The 27,303-nt window shown below is 47.7% G+C and overlaps 1 protein-coding gene across 1 annotated transcript in view; it reads left to right on the top strand.

Moving 5' to 3' along the window:
• PDS5B (PDS5 cohesin associated factor B) overlaps positions 1-26,262 on the top strand; it is a 127,507-nt gene extending 101,245 nt beyond the window's left edge. The window contains exons 22-32 of the mRNA XM_028526750.2: positions 1,609-1,677; positions 3,039-3,175; positions 6,857-6,980; positions 12,479-12,683; positions 14,769-14,883; positions 16,421-16,553; positions 16,885-17,004; positions 17,771-17,833; positions 18,422-18,567; positions 21,236-21,341; positions 25,816-26,262. Coding sequence (XP_028382551.2) covers positions 1,609-1,677; positions 3,039-3,175; positions 6,857-6,980; positions 12,479-12,683; positions 14,769-14,883; positions 16,421-16,553; positions 16,885-17,004; positions 17,771-17,833; positions 18,422-18,567; positions 21,236-21,341; positions 25,816-26,262 — 1,665 coding nt within the window. The remainder of the gene's footprint in view (positions 1-1,608; positions 1,678-3,038; positions 3,176-6,856; positions 6,981-12,478; positions 12,684-14,768; positions 14,884-16,420; positions 16,554-16,884; positions 17,005-17,770; positions 17,834-18,421; positions 18,568-21,235; positions 21,342-25,815) is intronic.
• Positions 26,263-27,303: the final 1,041 nt, after the last annotated feature.

Genomic DNA, 27,303 nt, shown 5'->3' with positions numbered 1-27,303 from the left:
AGCAAAACTAGCACTGTTTAGGGAGAGATATATGGTAAGTGGGGCTCTGTTTTAGTTGGGGAATAATAAACCCAAAATGCAACACGGGTTAGTGACCTGAGGCAGGAAAGAAACGGGAAGGAGGGTTTGGCGAGTGACAAAACCAGGAGCTAACGGTCCGCGGGCGCTGGTTCTGTTACTGTAAAACAGGATACAGATGTCACACACACAGAGCGGTGGGCGGGCACAAGTAGGTGCACAGTTGTGAGTGTGTGCCAGCTTGCTCTGCACTAGTGGTTGTGTTACTTACTTGCATTCCAGCTGCACTCGCGCCCGCCCCTGTGTTCCTTTGCACTTGTTGAACGGAGCGTCAGATACGGCACGTCAGTGGATGGGGAGAGGTGGAAGCGAGCTCTGTCCCTGACGAGCGCCGGCCAGGCTGTGCGAGCCGGTGTTGCCGCCGGGACAGACACACAGAGCGGACACGCTGGTTTCTGGAAGTCAGTGCGAGCGCGGCCGGGAGCCGCCAAGCAGTGGGAGTTGGCAGGGCGAAGGTTGCCAAGAGGAGGGAGATGGGGGTTGAGGTCGGTGCTGTGGTGGTCTTGTGGAGACACGGGATGGTCGACTCGGAGCCTGAAGGAGGCACTTGTCGCTGTGACAGCGGGAAGGGGAGGATGGGACTGGGAGCCCAGTGAAGAGCAGAGCCCTTGCTCACCAGCCCGAACCTCGGGTGGGTCGCGTGTGCGGGGTGTGCCTTCCGGGTCTCTGCGCTGTCTCTCCTGCTGCTGGAGCGTCTCGGGGGACGGGGGGGGTGGGGGCTACTTGATCCCTGTTTTGGAGGCTACCTCTGGAAATGGTCCGTGCGGCTGGGGGGTGAAAAGGGGACCCCCAGGCTGCCGGGGCTGGGTTTAGCCTTTTTGTCTCCCTGATTTAATTTCCTGGCTACACTGTAAACTCATATCTTTTATTAGCTGCAGTTTATCATTTCAGGGTTCTTCTGTGATGTGCTGATTAAAAAAAAATCTTTTGGCAGGTGTGTTGCCTTTTCGCACTCATATGGAGATACGAGCCCTCTAGTTCCGTTAATGTTCTGCTGTGCGTCTTGAGGCTTTGCGGATTTCCCAGGGTCTGGTGTTCTGTTGGGCCCCTTTCGTTTTCTGGCCCTGTGACTGTGTGGGTGTGTGGCCACTCTGGTGGGGTTAGCGACGCAAGTATTAATGCATGTTTTCTGTTCTCTTCAACCGCAAACCTTTTACTTTTCCCCTGCTTAAGGTTTGTGTGTATGCCTTTGCCTTTGTTTAAGAAGCACGCTTTCTGGCTTCATTAACTTTTATTCTTGACCTTGCCTGCCACCTTCGATAATTGAGGCAGTCTCAAAACGGATATTACGGGAGTGTACGTAGGTCAGTCCAACCTCCGACCTAGGAAGACCCCCTGGGTGAGGATGAGGACCGAACATTAGCGGTGGGGGACACACCTCTCAGCCTTCTTGAGTAACAGGGATTGAGGAGGTTTTTCTTTATTTGTAATAACTGTCACTTCAGAAGATACCGTTTCATTCATTTCACTGAAAACTAAGCCTGAGCATTTATGTTCACGTTTTAAAGGTCTTACTTAATTTTTGTCTAGCTTCCAGGAAAGAAGACAACTAAGCTTTGGGTTCCAGATGAAGAAGTTTCTCCTGAGACAATGGTTAAAGTGAGTAATAGGCATGGATTTATTGATTTCAGGATATTTGATGTGTCCTTAATGGAGGTGTTAGCATTTCTATTCCTGTTACAGGGATGGCTGGCACGTCTTTCACGCATTTCTGTTTGTTCTGCGGCATTGGCCCAGGCCCTGGGGCAATGCGAGACGGCAGTGAGAGGCCCCGGGCTTGGGGGCAGACGCCCGGGATCTGGTCTGGTCTGTGAGACGGGAGTGTGAGAACCGCTCCCCGCTGCCGCTGCCGCTTGGATACCCCCTTTAAGGGGCAGGAGGCAGCGGTGGTGTCCTCAGGTGCTTTCTCCTGCTCGGTAAAGGTGACTGTGCAGGTTTAAAGACTGTTTATCTTCCCCGCAGGGTTTGATAAAACTTAGTGTTTGGACCTTTTTCAAAAATTCAGCCCGGCTCCTTGACTGAGGAGTTCACCATGAAAGACCACTGGTCACCAGTGTGGAGAGGGCTGGTTTACGGGAACCACTGACCGTCCGTCGTGTCAGACCTCACCTCCGTCCACTGCCCAGAGTGTGCAGGCGGGGAACGGGTGTGCACCGTCGTCTTCGTGGTCGTAATTTCTTCTAGGTAGTGCGAGGGGTGTGTTTCACGTTATTTGAACAGCCTTATCGCGTTATTTTGGCTTCAGGTCCATTGTGTACGTGGACACTGTTTGTGAAGGCCTGTACGGCAGTTCTTCCTTTAACACTAAGTGGAGCCTGACCCTCCCGGTTCCGGTGCAGACCTGCGTTCTCAGCTCTGCTCGGAAGCAGCAGTTCCGTCCGGTCAGGCAGCCCTGGCTGGAAGGCAGCCCCTGCGCACAAGTCGGTTCCGACCAAATGGCCCCAGAGAGGCATCTTCAGGGGATCTGACACACGGCCGCTGGCCAAGACCCACTGAGCCCTGCGCCTCGGAGCTGTGGGAAGCTGAGCTAGTACGTGAAGAGAAGGGCACGGTAGTGCTCAGGCTCTTGGCCACTGCAGCCTGCAGTGCGAATGGGCGGTGTGCTGTGTCTCAGACACAAAGGGCTGAGTGCGGTTTGCAGCTCGCAGGCTAGCTCGTCTGCCAGGGTGGTCAGCAGGGTTTCACAGCGGGCCCGAAGGGCAGAGTGCGCGCTGGGGGAGACGTTCTACAGGAGTAAGAAGAGCAGTCTTTCATTCGGTTATTTGTCACTGACCTGGGGGGTGAGGTGTGTTCAATGTAACACATTCAAAGCTATCGCTCTACATGCAAAAAATAGTAATTTTTCCCTTTCCTCCTTTTTTAAAGGCATCCATTAAAAATCCCTTTTTCATTTTTTTAAGCTTGATACAGCATTTCTTTGGAAAGTAGCAGTGTTTCATTTGTCTTTGTCTGTTGAATAGATTCAGGCTATTAAAATGATGGTTCGGTGGCTGCTGGGAATGAAGAACAATCACAGTAAATCGGGAACCTCCACCTTGCGGCTGCTGACGACCATCCTGCACAGCGATGGGGACCTGACGGAGCAGGGCAGGATCAGGTGCGGCCGGGAGCGCGGGTGGCTGCGGGCGGCTGCGGGCGGCTGCGGGGCACGGCCTCGCGGCCCCACTGCGGGCGCTGGCCGAAGCGCTCCTTTCCAGCAAATGCGGGTCTTGCTCTGTAGGGACGCGTGCGTCTGTTCCTCCCAGAGTGCTCTGTGCGGTGGTGCCTGCGTCCCCGGGGCTGCCGCACGTCGTAGTTGTTCTGAACAGTGCCTGGCTGCGCTCTCAGTGTCTAACGTGAAGAAGTTGGTGTGCAAATAAGTAACTGATGTTTTATTTTCTTGTCCCTTGATGTCTAAAGGATAAAAACACACTGCACAGAAAGCAACTTACTGAATCTGCTTCCAGAAGTATAAATATATACAAGATTTTTAAATGCACTTGATATAAATCATTTAAAATATACCTGTTGTGTTTGTTCTGATTTGTTTAAAAGGTGGAGTAGAGCCTAGAGGTGGGAAACACAGCCTCTGGAGCCCGGGCTCAAGCTCCGCATCCTCCCTCGCACGGGGACCTTGGCCAAGGCACTGTCCCCAGCCCGTCCCGCGGGGTCCTCGCAGGCAGTGATTGTGACAAAGTACCAGTCACTTGTGCGTCTGAGGTGCCTGTGGTGCTGCCCAGCACGCAGGAGTGGGAAGTGCTGGTGGTGGCAGAGGTCCCTGCGTCGAGGGCAGTTCAGATTCAGACAGGCGTGTCCGGGGAAACGCAGGTGTCACTGACTGACTCTCTGGTAATGAACACGAGAGAACAGCCTTTCCCCTCCTGATGTGTCTAGCTGAAAGTCTTCAGTGACAGAGGGTAGACACGTGACGACAGCCAGCCGCTTTCTCTCTTTCCGTCTTCGTCGTCAGCCTCCTTAGGTCCCGCTCACACTGCCCTTTTTGCATAGACTGTTCAGAGTAGCACGTTTTATCAAGCAAAGCAAATGAAAACACAACTTGGTCAGGCATTCCACAGGCACAACTCACGTATGTAGCCCCTTTCTGTCTAAGAGGCATCAGTTGTCTCCACCTCCTACTCTTATCATTCCTATATGCCCGTGTTCGGGATTGACCTGATGATCAGGAAAATTTCCCTTAGAGTTAATCCATTTTTGTCTCTCAAATGGATTACATTGTTCACATGCACATTTGGATCTGATCTCGTGTGTTTGATTCGTGGTATTCCTGAACAAAGTCAATGTGTCCTCAGATTGTGCAGCCGTATGCGGATTACATTGGTTCCACCATGCCTGGTCTTCAAAACCTTAGTTGGAAAACAGTTACAGTTAGCTACTGCTCTTTGTGTGAGATAAAACCCGAAGAGAAAAAGGCTCCCCTCCAGCAGTGGCGGAGTGGCTTACCGCGGAACAGCTCACGGGCTGTTGCTGGATGGGCCGAAAGTGCCCCGGGACGTGGAGCTTCAGAACGCCATTTGTCTTAGAAGTTCCTTTTGTAAAACAACGGTTTGTTTTTCTATCACAGCTGATGCACAATACTATGCTGGTTTCAGGTGTACAACTCAGGGATCAGACCTTTATGTAACTTGGGGGGTTTTGTTTTCTGGGAGGACTGGCTGCAGCCACCAGCCACCAGGGACGACCAGCTGCACAGGGGCCGACCCCGCGGAACAGACTGGCTTCCGCAGGGCTCCGATGCCACTGCGTCTGCCCCGGGTGTGCCACTCCTCTAGGTGGCTGGGGGGCCTTTGGCTGGATCTGAAGCTGTCCTCAGGGATTGCTGACTCTGGGACTTGCAAGCAGAAGTCAGCTACTGCCTGTGCTCTGTCCCGGGCCAGGGGCTGTGGAGCAGCCTGCAGAGGGCTGCTCCTTGTGCTGGGCCTGGAGGGGCCCAGGAGAGGCCACGGTGCAAATTAAGATCAGTTGCCTGGGGCTGCTTACCAAGAATCACAGGGCCTACCAAGGCCAGATGCTGCTTGTTTGAGAGATTTTAGGAAAACAGGCAGCATGAGCTAAGATAGGCAGTTTGTACGGAAAAGCCACTGGAAATGGCTTGGGGAGGCCCGCAAGGTGGGTGGGGCAGAGTCTCAGGGAATCACTGGGGCAAACAGCGTGAGCCACGTTGAGGGAGACTGAGATATGGCGCTGCCCGCTGGCCGGGGGAGCTGGGGGCTCAGGAGAGGCACATAGACCTCTGCTGGCTCTTCCTTCTGGGAGAAAGCAGTCCCTCTGGCCCTTGCCCGTGCCCCAGACGATTCCTTTCCTTCCTTTGTGTTCCTGGCACCCTCCAGTCTGCTGCCCCGGTGCCGGAGCCCGCAGCGAGTGAGTCTGAGTCCCGCCGTGCTCCGGCACTGCTAGAGGAACGGCTTGGGCTCCAGAGTCCTTCGTCTCACTCAGCCACCGTCCCCTGCTGGTTTTCCCAGGCCGACGTGACTGGGACTTTTCCTCCCAGCATTGAAACCCCGGGCTGGGGAGCCTGGTGTGGGCTGGGACACCTCGCTCCCCGGGGGGGGCCTGTGCAGCCGGGCTCTCCTCCTGATTTTCAGCCGCCACACGGGGGTGTGGGCCAGCCTGTTCCACATCTCCACCCTCCTGCCTGTCTTGTGTGGCTCGCTCTTTATGTTCTTAGTCAGGGGACATCTGTTCGGCTAGGTTTCAGGCGGTTCTCAACGGTGGTGGGTCTGTAGTTGAGTTGGAGTTTGGACCTGGTTGTGGGAGGAAGCTAGAACCTCCTCTCCCTGCTCCGCCATCTTTCCCGGAAGCCTCAGAACCTCACTAATGTCATTCATTCAGTCGGTATTTGTACGTTATCCTAGAGAAATAGAAGAAGGGTCTTAAACCAGCTATATGGTTACATTTTGGAGGACTAAGTTACAACTTTCCCTTCTCAGATTAGTCCAAGCTCTCTACTTCATCTAGCGTATCACTGTGTTAGGAAGGGGTTGTTCAGGTGTATTTACGAGTCAAGAATTTACTGCTCTTTGAAATATGTCCCATTTAGCAGAAGCATTTGTTTCTTAAACTTAAAAGGAGCCTCTGTGTAATGTTTGAAAAGTTGGATTCTATTTAAAAGCTGTGATGTCTTATCCACTACCCTTGCGTTCATTCCGCTGCTTCCGCACGTAGCACGGTAGCTGTAGTTGGCTGGTGAGCGTGTTAGGGCATTTTTATGCCGAATTCGTAAGTGAACACGTACCCAAATAATCCATGTGGAACACTGTGCACCCGACTAGCAACCAAACATACACATACATTGTTTTCTAGGCTTGGCTACAGCCTGGTTTGCTGAGATGAGAGAATTAAATGACTTTAGCATACACCAACAATTTTCAACCTTTTTCATCTCATGACACGCATAAACTAGTTACTAAAATTCTGCGACACACCGAAAAAATATATTTTTTGCCAGTATGACCAAAAAAGTAGGCAAATTTTGATTCCTTCACACTGGACAGCTGTTGTTGGGTTGGCTGTTCTCGTTTTTTATTTGACAATCGAAGGGAAAAGAGTCCCGTGCCCCTGGCTAAATACTCAGGGACTGCATGCTTGAAGGTCGCTGGCTAAGACTTTAGGCTCAAGAGAATTATTTCGTAGTATTGGATACCATCTTAAATATAATACAGTGTTCAGTATCACCAAACTGTTCACTACCTTTCTTTCGGTAAAACGCGATCTACGAAGCAGGAGTGTTTTGTGCACACGGTTAGAATCTGACTGACATTCCTTCGTGCGTGTGTTGCAGCAAACCGGACATGTCCCGCCTGAGGCTGGCTGCGGGGAGCGCCATCGTGAAGCTGGCCCAGGAGCCCTGCTACCACGAGATCATCACGCTGGAGCAGTATCAGCTCTGCGCACTGGCCATCAACGTAAGGACACGGGCTGTGGAGCCCGGGGATGGCTTCCGGTGGTCTTTGGCTTAAACAGTCCACTGTGCTTGCTCCACAGAGGAAAATCCTGGGTGTTTATGTTTCCTTTGAAAAACTAACGCATGAGAAACGTTTCAGAGTTCTAAAACGATAATTTGAGTTTTAGGTTGCTCACGTAGTACAGTCGATTCTTGTTATTTGTTCTGGTTCCAAAAAGTCATTCCAAGCACGGAATTCAGAATCACGAGCCATTGCTCGGAGGGGAGACACAGGGCGGTCCTGTGCGCCTGCAGTCACAGCACTGTTCCCAGCCAGCCGGTTTGCGTGTGTCTGTTGGAAGCCGCCTTGTTGTGCGGTCACGCATTCGCTCGAGCTGGCGGCCCACAGCGCCGTCACGCAGGCCTGAAGGAAGCCCGTCTGACACACGCATTGCCCCTCGAGGCACAGCCCAGCCTCCTGGCCATCAGGAAGAGGAATCAGCCTTTCAGCGCTGTGCTTGGGAGCTAGTTTAAACAACAGGCACCAGAAAAAGTACAAACATAAAAACGTGGCACTGAGTAGACCACCAAGGACACGTGTTTGTGGGAGCCGACACAAGGAGGTGGAGTGAGGCCTGGTTCGGCCGCCACTGAAGGTGTGTGGGCAGCTCTCCTTTTTGCTGCTCAGCGCGCTGCCTGGGAAGAGCGTGGCAGTGTTAACAGATGGGGTTCCAGATAAGTTCAGTGGGTGGGTGAGCTCACAGGTGCAGAATGTGTGGCTCGTGAGGCTTGACTGTACTTCATTTTTAAAAGGAAGAAAAAATACAGAAATTTACAGTTTTATAAGGACATGGTATAGGTTAATTTCGGGTCCTAAGCATTCTGTATTAGTCAGTTAAAATTTGTAGTTATTAAAAGTGATGTTAAGGGATTTATGAGGTGGGGCTCCAAAAAAAGGAGTTACGTTCTGGAGGGCAGGCCCCTTGTCGTACAGGCTTTCCCCACCTGTTGAGTGTCCTAGGACCCCATGTGTATCAGGGGTATCGTTGTAAGAGGCTGCGTTCTGCTTCAGTGAAGGTTTTTGCAGACTTTCCGTGCATTTGCCCGTTTCCGATGGGTGATTAACAGCACACCTACCCACAGGGCGCTGAGTGTTCAGCAGCTTTTGACCAAAACAAAAAACAAACAAAAAAAACAGCGTGACCCCCCTGCCCCACCCTCCCTATTCACCAGAGATCTTACCCCCAGCAATGTTTTTTTGTTTCCCCAAATGAAAAAAGTTCTCAAAGGGAAATTTTTTCTTGAGGAAGAGGTGAAACAAAAAACGGCAGAAGCACTAAAAAACATCCAAGTTGATCAGTTTAAAACTGTTCTGAGCAGTGGGGAAAAACATCTCGGTAGGTGCACTGCTTCAAGGTGCCTGAGGTTTCAGTGTGTTAGAGTGAATACACGGTTCTTTATAAGTAAATTCCAGGGATGTTTCGGGTTCCCCCTCATACAGTCTAGTCTTACGGATTCCATATTGTAGTAACATAATGTTTGAATGGTAATATATCACTTGAGAAGTTTTTGGCGCCATTTGAGAAAGTTAAAGGACTTCCGTAACAGTAGAAATGATATTCCAATACTAGTTTTTCATCCATAATTCAGTTATTTTACACTTAGTTTTGCTGTTCTTTTTCAAACAGTCTTATCTATAAGAATTTGGCATTTACTTCAGGAATTACTGTAATTCTTTTCCACTTTCCCTTTTTCTATTGCTTATTTTTAAATTGCAGCTTACGTTTTAATTATAATCATTTCATCAGTCTCTGGTGCTTCAGTCTGTAGGTTATTGCAGATCCTTTATAATTTGTTTTAGCTTTGGCGTCATTACTCAGACATTAGACTAAACCAATGAGATTTTGAGAATCCCATAATTTTCTGATTTAGTCTTCCCCATTTAATTTTGGAGATTATCTTGTTTTTCAAGAAAGTGAAAATTCTTTAAAAATATATATTAAATTTCCTAGGAGAAAACAAATCTATGTAACTTTTTTTTTAATTGGTAGTACTTGTAATTTGTTGATTTATCAGGTTCTTGGTCTTATATTTCAGTATCGAAGTAGAAACAAATTTAAAAAACCAAGAAATTATGGGGAGGTGTTAAAAGAGGGGCTGTTCCGAGTGTAACGAGTATTGCATACCATGTTAAATGTCCACCGCGGGAGAAAATCCTTCGTGCATGGTGGCTCCCAGAGACGTCCATCCCAGCACAGTCTGGGATGCCCAGCACTGCCTCGTCACGGGTTCCGACGGGGCGGTTCCGACTACCCCCGCTACACGTTTGCTCTGGGATTCTGTTGACTGGGGAGCATGTGTTAATGGTCAGATTTCATTATTAGTACATAGTAACAATTTACAAACGTAGGAGGTTACCTTACCTTCTTCTAAACTTTTTCCTAACCCTCGGAACCACATGCCCCTCTTCCTTTTGAACTTGCAGACCTCAGACAAAGAGGAACCCTTGTCCCTCTTGCCCCTCATCACTGCTCATCTGCCTTCAGGGTTTTCCAGACGCCGCACTAGCCCCAAATCCGGTGACGTCAGTCTTCACTGTACATGCCCTTCCTGCATCATTGCACACAGCTCGCGCTCTTCGTTCTTGGGGCTCCCTTCGGCTTCCATCTCCCCGTTCTTGTTGCACTGGATTTCCTTACGAACGACTGGGAACCTCCCCCCCCCCCCCCCCCCCCCCCCCCCCCCCCCGCCCCGGGCCGGCTCAGTTTCTAGGCCCGCGACGCCTGCACCGCCACTCCCACTGCTAGAGAGAGCGCTCAGACTCCGTGTTCTGTGCACGTAAGGCTGAGTGCGCGCTTCACCCAGCCTGTTCTTCCCTGACGTGCAGGGTCTCCGCGAACCTTCAGTAAATCTGAATGGCTCTTCCTAGACCTACAAGCATGATTTGTGTTTGACTATTCGCTAGTCTTTGTATCTCATAGTGGAAGTACAGATAATTCTGTCCTGATCTCTGTTGTATCTTATTTATTCATGCTTCTTAACCATTCTCATTGCTATAACCATCATTAGCTCTCACCTAGGTTATTGTGAGACTCTTACTGGTTAACTTCTCTGTCATGGTTTTTGATCATGATATTCCCCAATCACAAATATTTAAGGCCTTATATTCATTAAAAAATGGCATATATTGTACAAGCTGCCATTCAAGTTCTTCTCATCTTTGGACTCAAATACACCTTTAAACACCTTGTTTAGCACACATTACCCTTCCTCTACCCCCATTTCAGTGAGGTGGGACGTTTCTTTAATGTGCCTGTAACTTGCTGCCTCTGGTTTTCTTCTCACCCGTTACTTCTGCACACGCACGTCACCCTTCCTGCTAGTCAGGAGTCAGGCAGTCCCCTCCATGAAGCGCTTCCTCAAACTCACAGCTGCACTCCCGATGCTGGCGGTGTGGCCTGCCGTCCTAGGCCTACGAGTCCGGTGCCATGGGCACCTGTGGCTTATTGCTCTTGCTTGCCTTGAACTTGCTTCGAGCTCCTTCGAGGCAGTATTTAATTTTGTTAACTTCTAGAGACTTCCACCTAGCTCTCATATAGACCCTTGTTATGTATTTGAATAGAAATAAATCCGGAGGAGGAGAAGTCAATAATAAGAATCTTACCGTTTAGTAATTACTAAGCTAGTTTAGAATTTGGATGCTGTTGAGAAAAATCTGTACATGCTGCTCTGTGCTGCATGTTGTTGTAGGTGCTGTAAATATAAAAATTAGTGGGTCGCGGCTGCGGCCCTCCAGAACAGAGCCTCCTAGGAACACGGGAAAGGCACCGTGTTCACGGCACGGGGCAGTGCACAGAGCGGCTGAACCGCTCACGAGGTACTAGAGGGAGGTGGTTCTGACAGCGGTGTGCACTAGAAAAGGCCACCGAAAGCAAATTTTCCTAACATGCAGACTACTTAAGATTAAGACTTCATTCATAGCCTATAGTGAATAAAAGGTTCGTATTGAACTTTCTGTTGGGGGAAAAAAAATTTGTGGTATTAAACCCTCTTTTTTTTAATTTTGAACCAATTATTGGTCATAAGCATAACTGAAATATCAACTACTTGCTTTTTTGAGAGTGTTTTTGGTGAATTAAAGTTGTGTTATAGTATCTTCACATTTAACTTTTATAACATAGTGAAAAGGATCTTTTCAAAAAACAAACATTGGAAGACCCCCTCAGTTCCCAGGAGCATGTCTTTAGATCTTCATTCAGGTGGTTGAGTCTCTTTCCATGCCCCTCCCGTGTCATCATGCGCATCAGATTTCTCAGCTTACCTCATTAGCCATGGCAGTTTCCTTGCATGTGACTGATAGCTCTGCTGTAATGTCACCTCAGTGACTTTTTAGAGCCCCACCACTTTTGCCATGGGGTTCCCAAACCGACTTTGCCCTTCATTTGCGTTGGGTTGTTGGATTCCACAGGATTAGTGAGAGTGAGCAAACTGTGGTCTTGCTAGGAAATGCATCTAAGTCGGGGGAGGGGTGTTTGGAGATTTGTTTTAATGAGTGGTCTATTCACTTGTGAATATATCTTGATATGCTGATGTATGCAAGTTGTAATTCGGTATTTTCATAATAAGTAGCTGATCGTGAAGGGCCTACCCCCATGGGAGTGATACTGAGGAAGGAAGGTGTTCACTGTCACTTGTTTCATTGAGTGGGAGGGTAGATGACAGTGTTTATGTGACAGCTAGACGACTTCTTTTAAAGGAGGTGTTAGCGTGAGAAACTGAAGTTTAAATTAAATGAAAAGATGCACAAGATAAAGATTTGAAGGGCAGGGTGTTATGGCCTACGCCATGACAAAAGGAACTTTCTAGAAGCAGTGGTGTAGGTAAAGCTGCAAAACTAGGAAACACTCCATACCCTGTGTCGTTGGGTGGAGGGTAAGCTACCATTACAAAGGTCTCTGTGGGTCTCACCGAGGACTCAAAAGTCGTGTCAAGCTTTCCCCTGACTTAGCCAAAGTTGTGATCTTCTGGGTACAGGATACTGTGCTTGGAGCTCCAAGGAACGGGCAGCGGGAGGTCGGCCAGACGTGACCCCGCCGTCTCAGGGCTGTGTCCTGACTGCCACGCAGGGGGCGCGCGGACTGCTGCGCGTGCGCGCAGGCGGGGGCTGGGCCCCGAGGGCGTCGTGGCCTCGGAGGCGGAGGGGGCTTGTCCACAAGGGCCAAGGGCGGCGGCGGCTCAGGACGGGACGCAGGAGGGAAGCGGGTCCAGCGGTTCATTTCCTGACCGGAAGGAATTAGTTGTATCTGAAACTGGTTCGTCACGCTTGCATCAAGAGTGAGTTTTTCTGTTCTAAAAGGCATTCAGTCTTTTCTGGCGCTTGCCCGCGGTAGTCACTCGGGTCACGCCGCGGCAGCCTCGCGAGCCGCAGCAGCGGCCTGTCGGGTCACCCGCGGGCCGCGGCTGACGTCGTCGCTCCGCGCCGCCGCGTGGGTAACGTGTGGAACGACCGTGTCTCCGCAGGACGAATGCTACCAAGTCCGGCAGGTGTTCGCGCAGAAGCTCCACAAAGGCCTTTCCCGCCTGCGGCTCCCCCTGGAGTACATGGCCATCTGTGCCCTTTGCGCGAAAGACCCGGTGAAGGAGAGGCGCGCGCACGCGCGGCAGTGCCTGGTGAAGAACATCAACGTGCGCCGCGAGTACCTGAAGCAGCACGCCGCCGTCAGTGGTGAGCACGCGGGTCGGGCCCTCCCCGCAGCCGCAGGCGCTCCTTCAACAGGTTTACTGTTTCCAGTAGTAGGTTCACCTTTCGGTGGTTCGTTTTTCAAATGGAGGTACGTGGGCGTCTGAGCATCAGCCCGTCGTACCTCCTCGTGTGACAGGTGGAAGGCCGGGGGAGTAAGCCGGGACTGGGGCGGGGGCAGGCGCCTCTCTAGGACAGTGACGAGCGTGCGCCTGCGCGAAGCCTGGGGCGGCGCTCGCCTGCTGCAGGTGTAGTGTGTGCTGCGCGTGCGCCGTCTTAACCTGCGCGCTCCCTCCCAGGGTGCCCTTGCGTCCTGTGTCTCTCCGACTGCCCGCTTGTTCACAGGGTTGAACCTGCCCAGTTGTCCGGGCTGGAGAGTGCACACTTCTCACCCCTCGTCTCCCCACCCCTCGGACACCAGACCCTCGGACGCCTCTCCCCAGCGGCCCTGCACTGCTGTCTTTTCCTGGGGTTGGCGTGACACTCCTGACTGCCCGCCCCGCCTGCAGCCGGGCCGCCCCGCTGTCAGGATGACCTTTGTCGGCCAGACTGGACCCTACCCTGCCCCGTTGGAAATCGGGGTCGATTGTGCTTTGCCCACATAATCGAGTAGAAACTTGTTAACTGACCCTATCGAGTTTGCACTCAGCCTGGGTTTTAGGCTTCATTTCTAGCCACTGTCTACTGTGAATCCTGGGCTCCTTGCACTCTGGATTGTGTGAGATTTGCACAGCCCTCTCTTTTCTCTGTCGCCAACGCTGGGGAGGTTGCTTCCCATCCAGGCGGACAGATGAAACCGAGGAGTGTGGTGGGCCCTTCCGAACCTTTCACACTGCGGATGTGGTGCTGTTGCGGGTCACCGGGTGCTGTCCTCCCCCTCCCCCTCACCTCGGGGGAAATGGGTGCTCTGCAGTCCGGTCCCGCCTGCGGCACGTGTGGGCACACTGCGTTAGCAAGACGAGCCTTGATTTTCTTATTTGGAAAAGCGGTATAATTGTACTCATTTCTTATGGTAATGACGAGTACTGAAAAGTTACGTACATAAAGCATTTGGCATGAGGCATGGTCTAAAGGAGCAGTCAGCAGCTACTATTTTTGTCGTAGGGTGTCTGCCACGTTGAAGGGTAGCTCTGCCCTGTGCTTTGTTATGAGGGCTTTGTCTAATCTCACTCGTCTTTATATTTAAGATGGCAAGCCTGAAAAACTGAGCACTCAGTGAATGTTTGGTAAGAGTTTAATTTGAATTTCACTGAATTTCGAACCTTGATGCTTTTTCTCCTCTAGCGACCTTAACATGAAGGGTATTACACACAAACCATTCTCTTTGAATTCAGGAGCAGAAGCAGAGCTTGGTGCCTGATTGGCACATGCTATTCTCCAGGGCAAACATCTAGCTGAAAGGAATTGTACCGAGTATGAGTCCTAGTCTTTCTGAACAACCTTAATTAAACTAGTTAGTGTTATAGTTCTGACCTTTAGCGGCATGTTCTGTTGTCAGTTGAAAAGCAGAAATGTTTTAATTTAAAGAAAACCTTCCTTTGTTACTTAAAATGTCCTAGAAACTCTTTATTTATGTTTGTTTTTTATATCTGTTCTGTTACAGATACTATCAAACACTTCTACTTATTAAACCCTCTACTTGCTACTTTTGTGTCATACTGATGCCGAAAGAGCCACTAGTTTTTGATTTTTCTCGGCAGCTCACAAGGGAGTGTTGAGCATAAGGTTGCTCATGCTAACAAGAAAAATAGATCTTAATGTTTCTTAGTCTCATAGTTTGTTTGGGTCACCTTTTCCCATATGCATTTGAGAACTGAAATAATAGTCTTTGTAACCACAGCACATGATACATTTAGTAGGCACTTTGATGTTGGGTTTGATGGATGAACCAATAAACTGTTTAATTTACGGTATACTTTAGCACTGGGTATTTCAGTATATTTTTCTTCTAGTTGTAATATAGAAAAACTGTTGGGATGTAGGAAATACAGGATCAGAGAGAGGGAAAGAAAAAGATTCAATTTTCTAACCTGGATGTTTTTGTTTTGTTTCTTTTTTTTCTTTTTTCAGAAAAATTATTGTCTCTTCTACCAGAGTATGTTGTTCCATATACAATTCACCTTTTGGCACATGACCCAGATTATGTCAAAGTACAGGATATTGAACAACTTAAAGATGTTAAAGAGTAAGACTTTTTCCATCCCACTTTCTTATTTTCCAAAAGTTTTTATTTTCTTTCCTGCTGACATGGAACCTCAGTTATTATTAGTTTATTAGATTTATTTTATTTTTTAGGAATTTAAAGTTTTTTCCTTTATTTGCTCTTTTATTCTCTTTCATACCATTTCTTCATGTTTCATTTCTTACGTAATTTTTTTAAACTTAATTTTGTGTAACTACTGTGCATTGCTCTGCTTTCCTACCATTTCTTTATTGAAACAGTTTATTAAAAAGTTTCCATTATAGTTCTTGTCTTTTCCTACTTCTAAAACTCTGTAGATTTTCACATGGGGTACAGGCATACTCTCCTTTTTCACACGGAAAGCACCTTTTTTTTGCAGAAACTCCTCCTCCAGGAGGAAGAGAAAGTGGTCTGATTGGCTAGCCTGTCCGGACAGCCAGGGCGCACTCCCACTCACTGTGCCCCGGGGACTCGGCCGTGCCAGGGTGGTGGCGGCAGCTGTGATTTTGTCCGAGGTGACTGTGGAGAGGCCGGAGCGCCGTGAGCCTGGGCGGGAAGCCGCAGGTCACAGCGGTAGTCAGAGAACCTGTGTGGGGCCGGCGTCCGGTCGGGTGGGCGAGGGGACTTGGCAGGGGCAAGGCCGTTACCCTCTTTTTGCCACGGTTCCTCTTTTTTAAAAATAAGCAATTCAGTTCTCCCCAAATGAGTCCTGTGTTAGAGTAATTGTAACTGATGAAAACTTCTAGCAATTCCTCTTAGAGAACATTGGCTTTTGAAATAGACAAAACACTCTTTGGAGTTTGCTATATATTTTTGGCTATATCTCTAACTTGCCCCAGTCTATGAGGAAACCATGGCACAAGAATTTATCCTGCACCTGGGACCCTAAAGGTTTTTTCCCCTTTAGAATGCTGTCCCGCTTCACATGCCTGCCTGCCCCGTTACTCCCCTCCTCGGTGCTGTGACCCTGTCCCCTTCTGTCGGGGCCACACACACAAAGCACCTTTTTTTCTTAAACAGAAGGTTTTTTAATTGACTTTAAAACTGAGCTAACTTTAAAAATGAAGCTTTTTAAATTTTTTCCTCTTTAAGCAAAGACAGTATGTACACTTGTGAGCCCTGACTTTTTCCTTTGTACTGATGAAGATTCTTAATTCCTGAACAAGGCAGCTGTATTTTCTTGAAGACGTCTGTTGGGACCACAGCTAGTCTTGAGTGCCTTCGGTGTCCCTTCAGGACCAGCTGTCCCCTTAGGCAGCCCTTCCCTCCCATCAGAGCTGACCTGCTTTGTTCTTCCTGAGCGTGCCCTCCCCACCTGCCTCCCTGGAGAGGTCCGGTCGGCAGGGCTTTGAGAGGGGTTCCTGTGAATTCACACTGATGTATTTTGCTGATACAGTGTGATATGGATGTGTGGCATCTTTTTTTCTCTTGATTGTAATTGTTTTTAATTTTTTCCGCTCATAGTGTTCATTATATTTAGAATTATTATATTTGCATCTAACAACTAATTTTTCTTTTCTGTTTCTTTTGTTTTTTTTAGATGTCTTTGGTTTGTTCTAGAAATATTAATGGCTAAAAATGAAAATAACAGTCATGCATTTATCAGAAAGATGGTAGAAAATATTAAACAAACAAAAGATGCCCAAGGACCAGATGACGCAAAAATGAATGAAGTATGTGATTATTTGTAAATAATTATGATTTCGTGTCTGTGTAAGCATCAGAGTGTAGGATACGGGACTTCTGTAGTATTGGTAGACACCAGTCTTTTCTGTTAGCAGTGAATAATCAGTATTTTGATAGTAGTAATTGGACTTGCAAATATAGTTACTAATACAAAACCAGAAGTAACACTGTTTCTAGTAAACTAACGAAAACAGGTCTGTTTTGAACGCGCACTGTTGTATTGGGAACTGCGCACTGAGGAGTAGCAGGTGTTGTAGAGCTGCTTCCGGTGCAGACTGCAGGATGTCAGCTCAGACCCACTCTTTCCTGCCGTGGCAGAAACTGTACACCGTCTGCGACGTCGCCATGAACATCATCATGTCCAAGAGCACCACGTACAGCTTGGAGTCCCCCAAGGACCCCGTGCTGCCGGCCCGCTTTTTCACCCAGCCGGACAAGGTAGTTATCGCAGAACCTGGTTGTGTAGGATGGAACCAAGGTCTTCTCAGCGTGAGGTGGTGCGGGGATCCAGCAGGGCCAGCTGCAGAAAGGTGGTCGCTGGGAGTCTTTCTAACGGGTTTCCAGGCCAGAATAGGGGCCGCAGCAGAGGTCACGGGGAAGGATCAGAGATTCGTTAGCTGGGTCTGGAGTTTGTGTTCAAGGTTGTTGGCCAGTCTAAGGGCACAGGCAAAAGGCCATCAGAGTGTGTGGCTCTGTGAGGTAATGGCCGCTGATCCAAGGTGGGAAGGAGAAGGCAGGCAGAGGCTCGGTCCGAAGTGCCAGCCCCTTGACCGAGACCTGTCACCGGTGTGGGGCAGCCAGTGACAAATAGACACTGCCCTGGCCCGAGACTCAGGGGCTGCTGCAGGCGTGTGCCCACTGTCCTGAAACTCAAGGGTGGTGGGCAGCGGGGGAGGTGTCTCCGGGGGTAACGGAGCACAGAAACCACCACTACCTTCTTTGTTCCTGAGCAAGTGCCAGTTCACGTCCCGAGATTGACCCAGTAGCCAGGAGCGGCTGTCTGCCGCACGCACTCAGGGGTCACGTGGCAGCAGCCACAGTCTCTCTGGCCTCTGGGGAGCGCCAGTGGAGCGCGTGGGGCCGGACAGGCTCTGGTGCTGAATTGTTACGTGCTTTAAAGCAAAAGCTGCTCTCTGTTGGCTTGTGAGCCTCACAGATGCAGAGTTTCAGTATTCACTGACCACATCTTTCTCCTTTCTTGTAGAACTTCAGTAATACCAAAAATTATCTGCCTCCAGAAATGAAATCGTTTTTCACTCCTGGAAAAGTAAGTTTTGAGAATGGTTTTAATTCTTATGTAATGGTTTATTTTAGTGTGATTAATGGCATTATTTATGTTGCTTTGTATTTCTTTAAACATTGGTGTGTTTTAAGTTAGAAAATGTAACTATTGTCCATTTACTAGAAAGAAATAATTTTATTTACTACATAGATGCAGGCTGATACATGAACTTATTTTGTAGCTTATAATAAAGTCTCTGGAGACTTTGAACTTAAATACCTATCCTCTTACGTCGAGGTAAAAATCTTAAAGTGAAAAGACACCTTCTCACGTACCCCTGTAGCAGGGTTAGCGACCGTGTCCGTCGTCGGCTGTGCGTGCGGCTTGTTCCCGCGTCCTCGTGAGCCTGCACCTCGTGAGCCTGCACGTGACTGAGGGTTTGACTCTCACACTCTCTCCTGTAGTTTTTTTTGTTCAAGTAAGGTTCAGTTTATAGTCCTTGTTTTGCTTAAGAACAGACACATTTTTTCATCATTTGTGTGCAAATACTTTGACAGAGATATTATATATAGTTCTGTAAATGTAAAGTTCTTTAGGCTTTAGTCAAATAGAGATGCACATTTTTCATTCCAGCCGAAAACGACCAACGTCCTGGGGGCTGTGAACAAACCACTCTCCTCGGCCGGCAAACAGTCTCAGACCAAGTCGTCGCGCATGGAGACCGTCAGCAACGCCAGCAGCAGCTCAAACCCAAGCTCCCCTGGAAGAATAAAAGGGAGGTAAGAACATCAGAAATGCCGTCCTTCAGAGGGAAGGATTCCAGCCAGGCCCTGGGGCTTAGGACGGCATGACGCACAGCACCGGAAACGGCACCGGACGTCAGGGAGTGGGCGCGAGGACAGGCCGCTGGGCCTGGGTGGCCGCTCTGGGTTCACGTGGCTGGGCTCATTCGTGCAGACAGGGCCTCCGCCTCGCGCACGCGCTCCGGCCTTGCGCACGCGCTCCGGCCTTGCGCACTCCGGCCTTGGGGGACTCCGCTCGTCTGTGGTCCTGTGTCTGTGCAGTGGAGTGCCCAGTCGCTGAGAACGGTGAGGCAGGAGCTAATGTGAAGAGTTCCCACAGCGCGTTATTGAGTGAAAAGGCAAACGAGAGAACAGCGTTACAGTATTTTTGAGTTTTTTAAAAGGATTTGTATTTACATTTGCTTACATATGCATAGAACGTTTTCTGGCAGGGTGCATCGTGTCTCAATAGTGTTTACAGAATCTGGTATAGGAGGGAAATCATTTTATATTCTTCGGTATGGTTTAAATTTTTTTTTAGCATGTACACATGTAACCTTTTTGTTTGAAGAAAACAAAACGTTTCACAGGTCCCTGACTCCATCCGTGCTCGCAGGAGGGCCCCACGGGGGGCCGCACTGCCGCCCGCGCCGCTCTGCTCGGGAACTGTGTGAAAGGCCGTGCTGCCTCCGCGTGGTTCGGGCCGCTTCGTGAGGGAGGCAGGTGTTCTCAAGTGCCTCGCCGGTTTCCTTCCAGCGGGTGCTTAGGTGACGAGCAGTGCGATAAGAATAAAACAAAAATACGTCTGTAGCTCCTATGTGTTGTAGATGCCTATGTTAATGTGTGTTAGTTGCTTATACCTACATGACTGAAGGGGCACCCGTATCGTTTGGACATTTTCTAGTGAATGTCCTCATTCTTAAAATGACCAAAACAGTTCCAGCAAGTAATTCCTAAATTACTGGGCTTTCCCCCTGAATTCCTGGCGATAATCAAAGATGACCTAATTCACCACATCATCTGGGCTACAAGCCTCCAGACTCTCCCTTTGACACCCCCCCCCCCCGCCCCCGCCTGCTGCTGGCTGCTCCCCCCCCTCCCCCCACCACGGTGCCGTGTGCCTCCCCCCCTGCGGTCAGCCTTCCGCGCGTTCTCTCCAGCGGCTGCCACGTGCGGCCGAGGAGGCCGACCACTGCTGGATACTCTTTCTCAGATGCTGCTGGGGGACGGCTATTTCACGGCTTAGAAGTCTGAATCGGCTCCCTTGTTTGTTTTCAGGATAATTAAATGTTACCTTGTCCTCAGCTCCTGTTGTTATTGTTACTGAAAACAAATGACTCCTAATTTTCCCACAGTACTTTCTCAGTGTACTTCAGTGAACTAACTCTCACCCTTGGACTAATCTTATTTCGCCACTTTTTCCACCCAAATCCCATCTGCTTACTAGGACTCTTTCTAAGAGAAGGAGCTACGAGTGTGTGTGGTTGGAGAGTGGGAATGAGAGAATAATGAATGGGTCAGAGGGGAAGTTGAGGGGTAGCCAGATGAGGTTTGGACTTTGTGAATTTAAGTACGACTGGATGATAGTGTGGGGGAGTCTGGTGATCTAGTTTGTGCTTTTAAAGATTGCCCTGATTATTTAGAGAACAGCGAAGCTAGGATGGAGGTAGAAGAACCAGTTGGGAGCCAGCTGATAGTATTTTAGGGAAGAGCTAGAGAGGGGAAGATAGAGGACAGTGGAATCTGGGGTTTATTTTGATGGTAGAGCAAGGTGGTCCTGCTGGGGGGTTAGTTGTGCACAGTCAGGGGAGAGGACGGTTTGAGGATGTACCTTGGCTCTTTGCCTGAATCCCTGTGTAGACAGTAGTAGTGTTAGCTGAGACACGAATCTGTGAGGAGGAGCAGGCTGTGTGTGTGAGTGCATGCGTGCGTGTTTTGGGAGGTGAGGAAAAGAGGTGTCCAGATAACAGTTTTGGCTGTGGTCAGGGTGAGATGCCCATTAGAAATTCAAGCGACTGGGCAGCTGGATGTGTGAGTCTAGAACTCAGGCCAGCTTCTTAGCCTGAGATTGAAATTCGGGGTTCAGTGATGTTTAAATGGGGTTTAAAGCCCAGTGCGGGTGAGATCACGCAGGACAGGAGACTGAGCCTGCACGCCAGTGTGTGAAAGCATGGGGTAGGCGTCTCCTTCTCGCTGGGCACGGACCCACGTCCTTGAGTGCGCTCTGGCAGGTGGACTGGCAGAACGGTCCTGCGGGTCTGCTGGGGGGAGGGAGCGGTGGTGAAGCTGGGAACTCCTGGCGCGGCGGAGGCTGTCGCCGTGCGGGGAGCAGGTGTGCTCGGGGGGGGGGGGGGGGGGGGGTCTGACACAGGCCAGTCCAGCTTTCTAACGAGGGAAGTTTCAACTGACCCCCTATTCCTACTCCACTCTAGAATCCAGGTGTTTAGAAAGAATTAGGGGAAAAGGAAATTTGTGATTTTTTTCTTCCCTTTTTTGTTAAATGTGCTTCTTCACTTGTTAATTTGGTGCTAAGAGTGATAGAATAAAACCAATACTTTTCTAATGGAATGAACCTTTTTTTTTTCCATAAAGCTACATTAGAGAACAGAAAAAGCTTTTAAGGTTATTTGATTGTAGTAACAATTACCAATATCTATATTAAAAGGCTTGACAGCTCTGAAATGGATCACAGTGAAAACGAAGATTACACGATGTCTTCGCCTTTGCCGGGGAAGAAGAGCGACAAGAGAGACGACTCTGACCTTGTAAGGGTGAGCTGTTTGCTTTCCCTCTGTCGTCGTTGTCGTCGTTGCTTTACTGTAAATGATTTGTGTACACTGAAACCAGTTAACAGTATTCTCGAATTTGACATAATTTTCTTTTAAAGGCTTTAATTAGACATTTGTGGTTATGATTATCCTCTACCGTGTAATTTAAGTATATTGAATTTCTTGTGTTTTTTGTCATTCTACTAAGTAATCTTTTTCTTCAGGTCTTTGGACTCTAGCATGCCAGTTTCATACTCAGCCTGCTTGTTTTTTTTTTTATTTTGTTTGCCTTTTTTTAAAAAACACAGTAAGTTTAGACTCAGCCTTAGAGAAAGGAAACAGAATGAGAGTCCTTAAAGGCTCCTGCATTTTAGTGATTTCTTGAGCCTTGAACCACTAAATAAGCTTCTAGTTAACGATAAGAAATGCTACAGTTCTCACATCGTCCGTGTTGAGTTTCTGCATCTTACTAGCAGCGGCACCTGGTGTGACGGCTGCAGTTGGCACAGGTCACGTGAAGGCGGGTGTGGCGGTCTCGGGGCGGACCCAGAGCACAGCCGTGCGCTTCCACCCACCCGGCGGCCTGCGGCAGTGGGCCCGTCCGGCTCGGGGGTTGCTCTGCGCGTCTCCGCGATAACCGAGCGGGCTCTCTGAATCAGCCTCTTTTTCCCAAAGTGTGAACGCTTCCCTAGTGAGGTCTATCAGAATAAATGAACTGGCCCATGTGCATTGTTGTTACAGAGACTAGTATTGTTGACTAATGATTACTGTAAAAGTTAATATGTTTGAATCTAAATTAATAAAGGTGGAAGGTTATTAATAAAATACTCTGCTTTCTCTGAGATACATGGGGGCAAAAGTAAGTTTACAGAAAAAAGAAGGCAGATGATGCAATAATTAATAAATACTACAGGAATAACCTTTGGGGCCCTCACAACTGTAAACCTGCTTTTGCCGGCCCTTATGTTACTGCCTCCTTGTCTTCCACGGGCCCAGCTTTGTGCAGCCAGAAGTTTATGTTCAGTTGCTGGATCCTTGAATTGGAGAGGATATTTATTATATCTTCTTGTCCTAACTCGTGCCTCATGCGATGATTCTCCCATGATCACGAGAACGGGCTGCCCCCCCGGGCTGGACAGCGCCTCCAGTGCAGGAGCTACCGCCTCCCCCTCCTCCGCTGGGGACCAGCCTGGGCCCCACATTTGGGAAACGAGGTTTTGATTCTTAATGTTCTTTATTCTATATATTCTGTAAAACATCCATTTTACCTTACGAAGCAATGCAAAACACAGTCTCTATTTTTCATAGAACAGTTTGAATCTCTGAGCTTTGGGGATTTTTTGTATGTTTATGACGAAGGCCTTTGGCTGTCCCTTGTGGAACATTGCATTCGTTTCCAAAGCACTAGAGCCCATTGGTTTAACTTCAACTGAAATACTCTCAGGGAGGTCCGAACTGTGAGACCAGGAACTACAGGGAAAGCGTGCAGCTTGTTTGCCCGTTTCTAGCTTCACGCTGATACTTCGCTGCACAGGAATTCTTCATAAACATATGTTCAAACTATAGTTTCACGAGTAACATCTCCCGTTTTCTGCTTTTAGCCTCAGTTTTATACCCCTTCTGCTCTTAAAACAATGCAGTGAAAAGCGAAAAAGAAATGAGAGAATGTAGTGCCTTAGCAAAACACATCATTTTACGGTGTTCTCAGAAAAGCGGGTTTCCTGTTTACCACTAACCTTTTCCACGGCATAAAGGAATTAAACCGTCCTTTTAGATCTTTGGACATTCAGATGAATCCCAGCATTTAAAATGGGAGGTAACACTTTACATTTAGTTTTAATTTAATGCTTCTTTTATCTTCTCCCATCTCTCAGTAAAAACAATTAATTTTTAATTTATGTAAAAAACTAAATAAATACTAACAAATTAAAACCAGTAATTTATAGGTCTACTTTTCCTGGAATGCAAGGATAGTTTAATGCTACAAAAAAAATTTCTTAATATAGGATATTGGTACACAAAAGAAAAATATTAAGAGAATCTCAGGTCATGCCAAAGACATACATTTTCCAATATGAATTCTTAATAAACTAATACCAAAAGGACACATCCTTAACATGCTAAAAGTTTTGTCTGTTGAAACTAGTAGTGGATGATTTAGTTGGAGTAGTCTTCCTAAAGGCAAAATACTTGAAGCATTTCTATGAAAAACTAGGAACAAAGCAAGCGACCTCTCACCGCTATTATTAAAAATTGTTCTAGAATGTTTGGTCATTTCAAGAGGGCATGAGATAGAAGCCAAAGGTTTGACAGCAAATAAGAAGAGAAATTCATTTTTATTTTTGTACTGTTAAAAATGAGAGAAGTGATTCAAAAACTGCGAGTGTAGCGTGGGAGCCACGTGCCTGTGTGTACGTGTGTGTGTACCTGACGTTGCTCTGGTGGCTGTACTTCCTACCGGGTCTGCACCGCAGTAACCGCTGCAGCAGCAACACCAGGCAGGCAGGCAGGCAGGCAGGTCTAAACATGACCTTAAACAGAGGTAGTGAAAACCTGTGTGGAGAAAATCACAAAAACGAGAAACAGACTTCGAGAGAGAGAAGACATGCCATGTTCTTTCGGGGAAAACTGAATTGAAAAGATGACAGCTTTTTCTGAGTGAATGTATAATGGTGAAATCCCGGTGTGATGTAAGTCCGTGTAGAAGAATAAATGAGTACAAAAAAGAGAAATAATGATAAGGTCAACCCACAATACTGCGCTGCTGTTACAGTAGCCCCAAGACAATCTTTAAAACACAATAAAGAGTAAATGATGCATTACAAATCAGTGATCTTGGGATAATTGTCTCTTTGGGTGTGAGAGTAGGCAAAACAGTTTAGAACCTCATCTCACATCCGATTGTTAAAAGCAGGATAAACTGATGTCTCCCCTGCTCAGGCTGCCCTAACAAAGCACTGTCGACTGCTGGGCAGCTCACACAACAGGAACGAATGTCCTCCCGGTTCCGAAGGCCGGGAATGTGGGGTGCACAGTGCCGGCCGTCCAGTCCTGGGGAGGCATCCTTCCTGGTCCGCGCACGGCCCCGCCCTGGGTGACGTCACTCGGTGGGGAGAGAGGCAGAGCGCTCTCTGGCGGCTCTTCTCAGCGCCCGTCACACGGACTCCGCCCTCGTGGCCCCGTCCCCAAACGCCTTCCTGCCAGAGGCGGCGCCTACAGCCAGTGTGTCTATCTGGTGGGGACAGCTCAGTCCGTAACAAATAGGAAATAGAATTCTGAGATACACAGAAGAGTGTAAGAATGTAATGTAGATCAAAACACGAAGACTCCAGGACACAAGCGGAGAGGGGCATAACAGTGATGACATACTACAGTTAGGCGGTTACAGGCGGGAAATGCAGGTGACTAGTTAAACTTGTTGAGAATTACAGGTGGGTCATTTTGTTTTCATGGGTTTTTAAGAGTGTGAATTGCTACAAACTTCCGGAAGTTAACTCACAGATACCCGTATTTGTGAATATGTGCATTGTGTGCGTGTGTGTATGGAGAGCATTGCATATGTGTTCATACGTATTCTTTGTTTTTTTGGAGGATTTTTTCAGTTTCAGTCTGCTGATAAATGTATAAATTCTCTGAATATAGACTGGGATTTTCTTTTAAGTTTGAAAGTCACTGATTTTTAAGTTATTTTTGTTAATTAGCTATACCTGTGAAGAAGCAGTATAGTAGATTCAGATGTGTGTTTAAAACTTCTCATAAATGATATCTTCTTTGTATTTTGCAACTTTCATTTATAAAACAGTCCTTTTATGATGTTTAAAACACTATATGATAGCTGCTATGTCTTATTATATCTATGTCTGTGTGGTAGAATTATCCACGTTGAGTATCAAAACAGAACTCTTGTAGTTTAATATGATAATCTATTATTCCATCATTGAATTTAGAATGTTCTTTTTATGAAATAGCTCTTCACTAAAATTTATAATTTAATAAAATACTGGTTTGGCGAGGTCTCCATTTGAGGCTCTCTAGCTTAAGTAAAAATAAATAAATTACCCTGATACCCCAGATAATTTTTTTAATTAAAAAAATAGTAATAGCCCTGGCCGGTGTGGCTCGCTGGATTGAGCACCATCCTGTGAACCCAGAAGCCATTGATTCGGTCCCCAGCCAGGGCACGTGCCTGGGTGCGGGCCGGTCCCAGTCGGGGTTGTGTGGGAGGCAGCCGATGGGTGCATCTCTCACTCCGTGATGTTTCTCTCCCTCCTTTCCCTGTCTCTGAAGATAGATAAATGGAATCTTAAAGAAAAAACCTAATTATAAAAGCAAGTTATGGTTCTGATGTATTTAAGAACTCTGTGCTTTAATTACATTTTATGACAAAAGTTGGTAACAAGTTGGCTTTTTTGTGTGCTGTTCTTCAAAACACGCCTACCGACGCTTCTACACCTGACTCGGTGGTTTTCCTCCGCAGCCCGAGCTGGACAAGCCCAGAGGCCGGAAGAAGGCGCCCGCCCCGGACGCGGAGGAGAAGCTGGGCCTGGACGAGCTGGCCAAGCTGGCGCAGGAGCCGAGGCCCAAGGGCGGGCAGCGGGGGCGGAAGCGGGGCCACACGGCCTCCGAGTCCGACGAGCAGCAGTGGCCTGAGGAAAAGAGGCTCAAAGAGGACCTGTTGGAAAACGAGGACGAGCAGAACAGTCCACCAAAGAAAGGCAAAAGAGGCCGACCGCCAAAGCCTCCTGGCGGGGGAGGCGCAGCCAAAGAAGAGCCGGCAGTGAAAGCTTCTAAAAAAGGAAGCAAAAAAAAGTCTGGACCTTCGGTAGCGGAGGAAGAGGAAGAGGAGGAGAGACAAAGTGGAAACCTGGAGCCGAAGTCAAAAAGCAAACAGCACCGGCCGTCACGGAGGGCTCAGCAGAGGTGAGCTAATCGTCACAGCGTAGTGACCAGGTTGCCTTACCATTCCACACTACAATTTTTCATGTCTTTCCTCAGTAGCTTTTTAAAAAATAGCTTGTATACTTTTTGCTTTTATTGTTTTAACTGTGTAGGAAAGTTACAGGCATTGTTTTTCTTAAATTGCATAGAAATTATCACATAGTGCTGATCTCAATTTATGATGTATCAATTTTTTGTTTTCTAGTCAGATTAACACATCTATATCCACACACAGATAGGTTTGGGTGGTCACACAGTCCCATGTCTATGTGGCAATTGTAATAACAGGTCTCTACAATTTCAAAGTGACGGGAACATTTATGCTCTAATTTGTAATTTTTTCACTTTCGTCTCTTATTTAACTGGAACTAGGGTGGTGTGTCTCTGCTTAGTCAGAAAATCTCCAGTTTTTCTCAGCATAACCCCATCACATAACTGCATAGTGGCTTGGTTCTTCAGAGTTGCCAGCACACTTTGGTGAAACAGCTGCGTCAGAAGTTGTTCCTCCTCCTGTGTGTTGCACAGGAGGGGGAGAGGTCGCCTGAGTGTCTGGCTGGTACTTTGTGTTTTCTTCCCTTTAATTTTTCCCTCAGGTAAAAAGTAAAGATAAGTACATTTTCTTGGCAGCTTCAGTGTATTTGGATTCAACCATGGAAAATCACTTGTTTAAAAAAAAATAATTTTTAAGGAATGTTAAATTCCCATGATTAATTTTATAACAAGGAAATAGCGGGGTAAATATCTTTCAAGCTTATAACTTTAATTTGTTTATATTGGCATCATAAAATTAAGGTCTTAATTATTATCGTGTTCTTTCCTAAAATTGCACAACTCCTCCTTACATTAATATATTCTAAAACAAACATATATTTCTTTTAAAAAATCAGCACAGAGGTTCTGTATTCTGTGTTAGCATCTTCCTGTCCCTTTAACTATGAGGTTTTGTCTTAGAGCTAGTAAAATATAACATGTTACATTTGCCTGTTTTTCTTCTTCCATCTTCAGTGGATTTAGGAACCATTGCATT

The sequence above is a fragment of the Phyllostomus discolor genome, chromosome 11, assembly GCF_004126475.2.
Source record: "Phyllostomus discolor isolate MPI-MPIP mPhyDis1 chromosome 11, mPhyDis1.pri.v3, whole genome shotgun sequence".
Taxonomy (NCBI): Eukaryota; Metazoa; Chordata; class Mammalia; order Chiroptera; family Phyllostomidae; genus Phyllostomus; species Phyllostomus discolor.
Note: the sequence above shows the minus strand (reverse complement) of the source record. Positions and strands in the feature narration are given on the sequence as shown.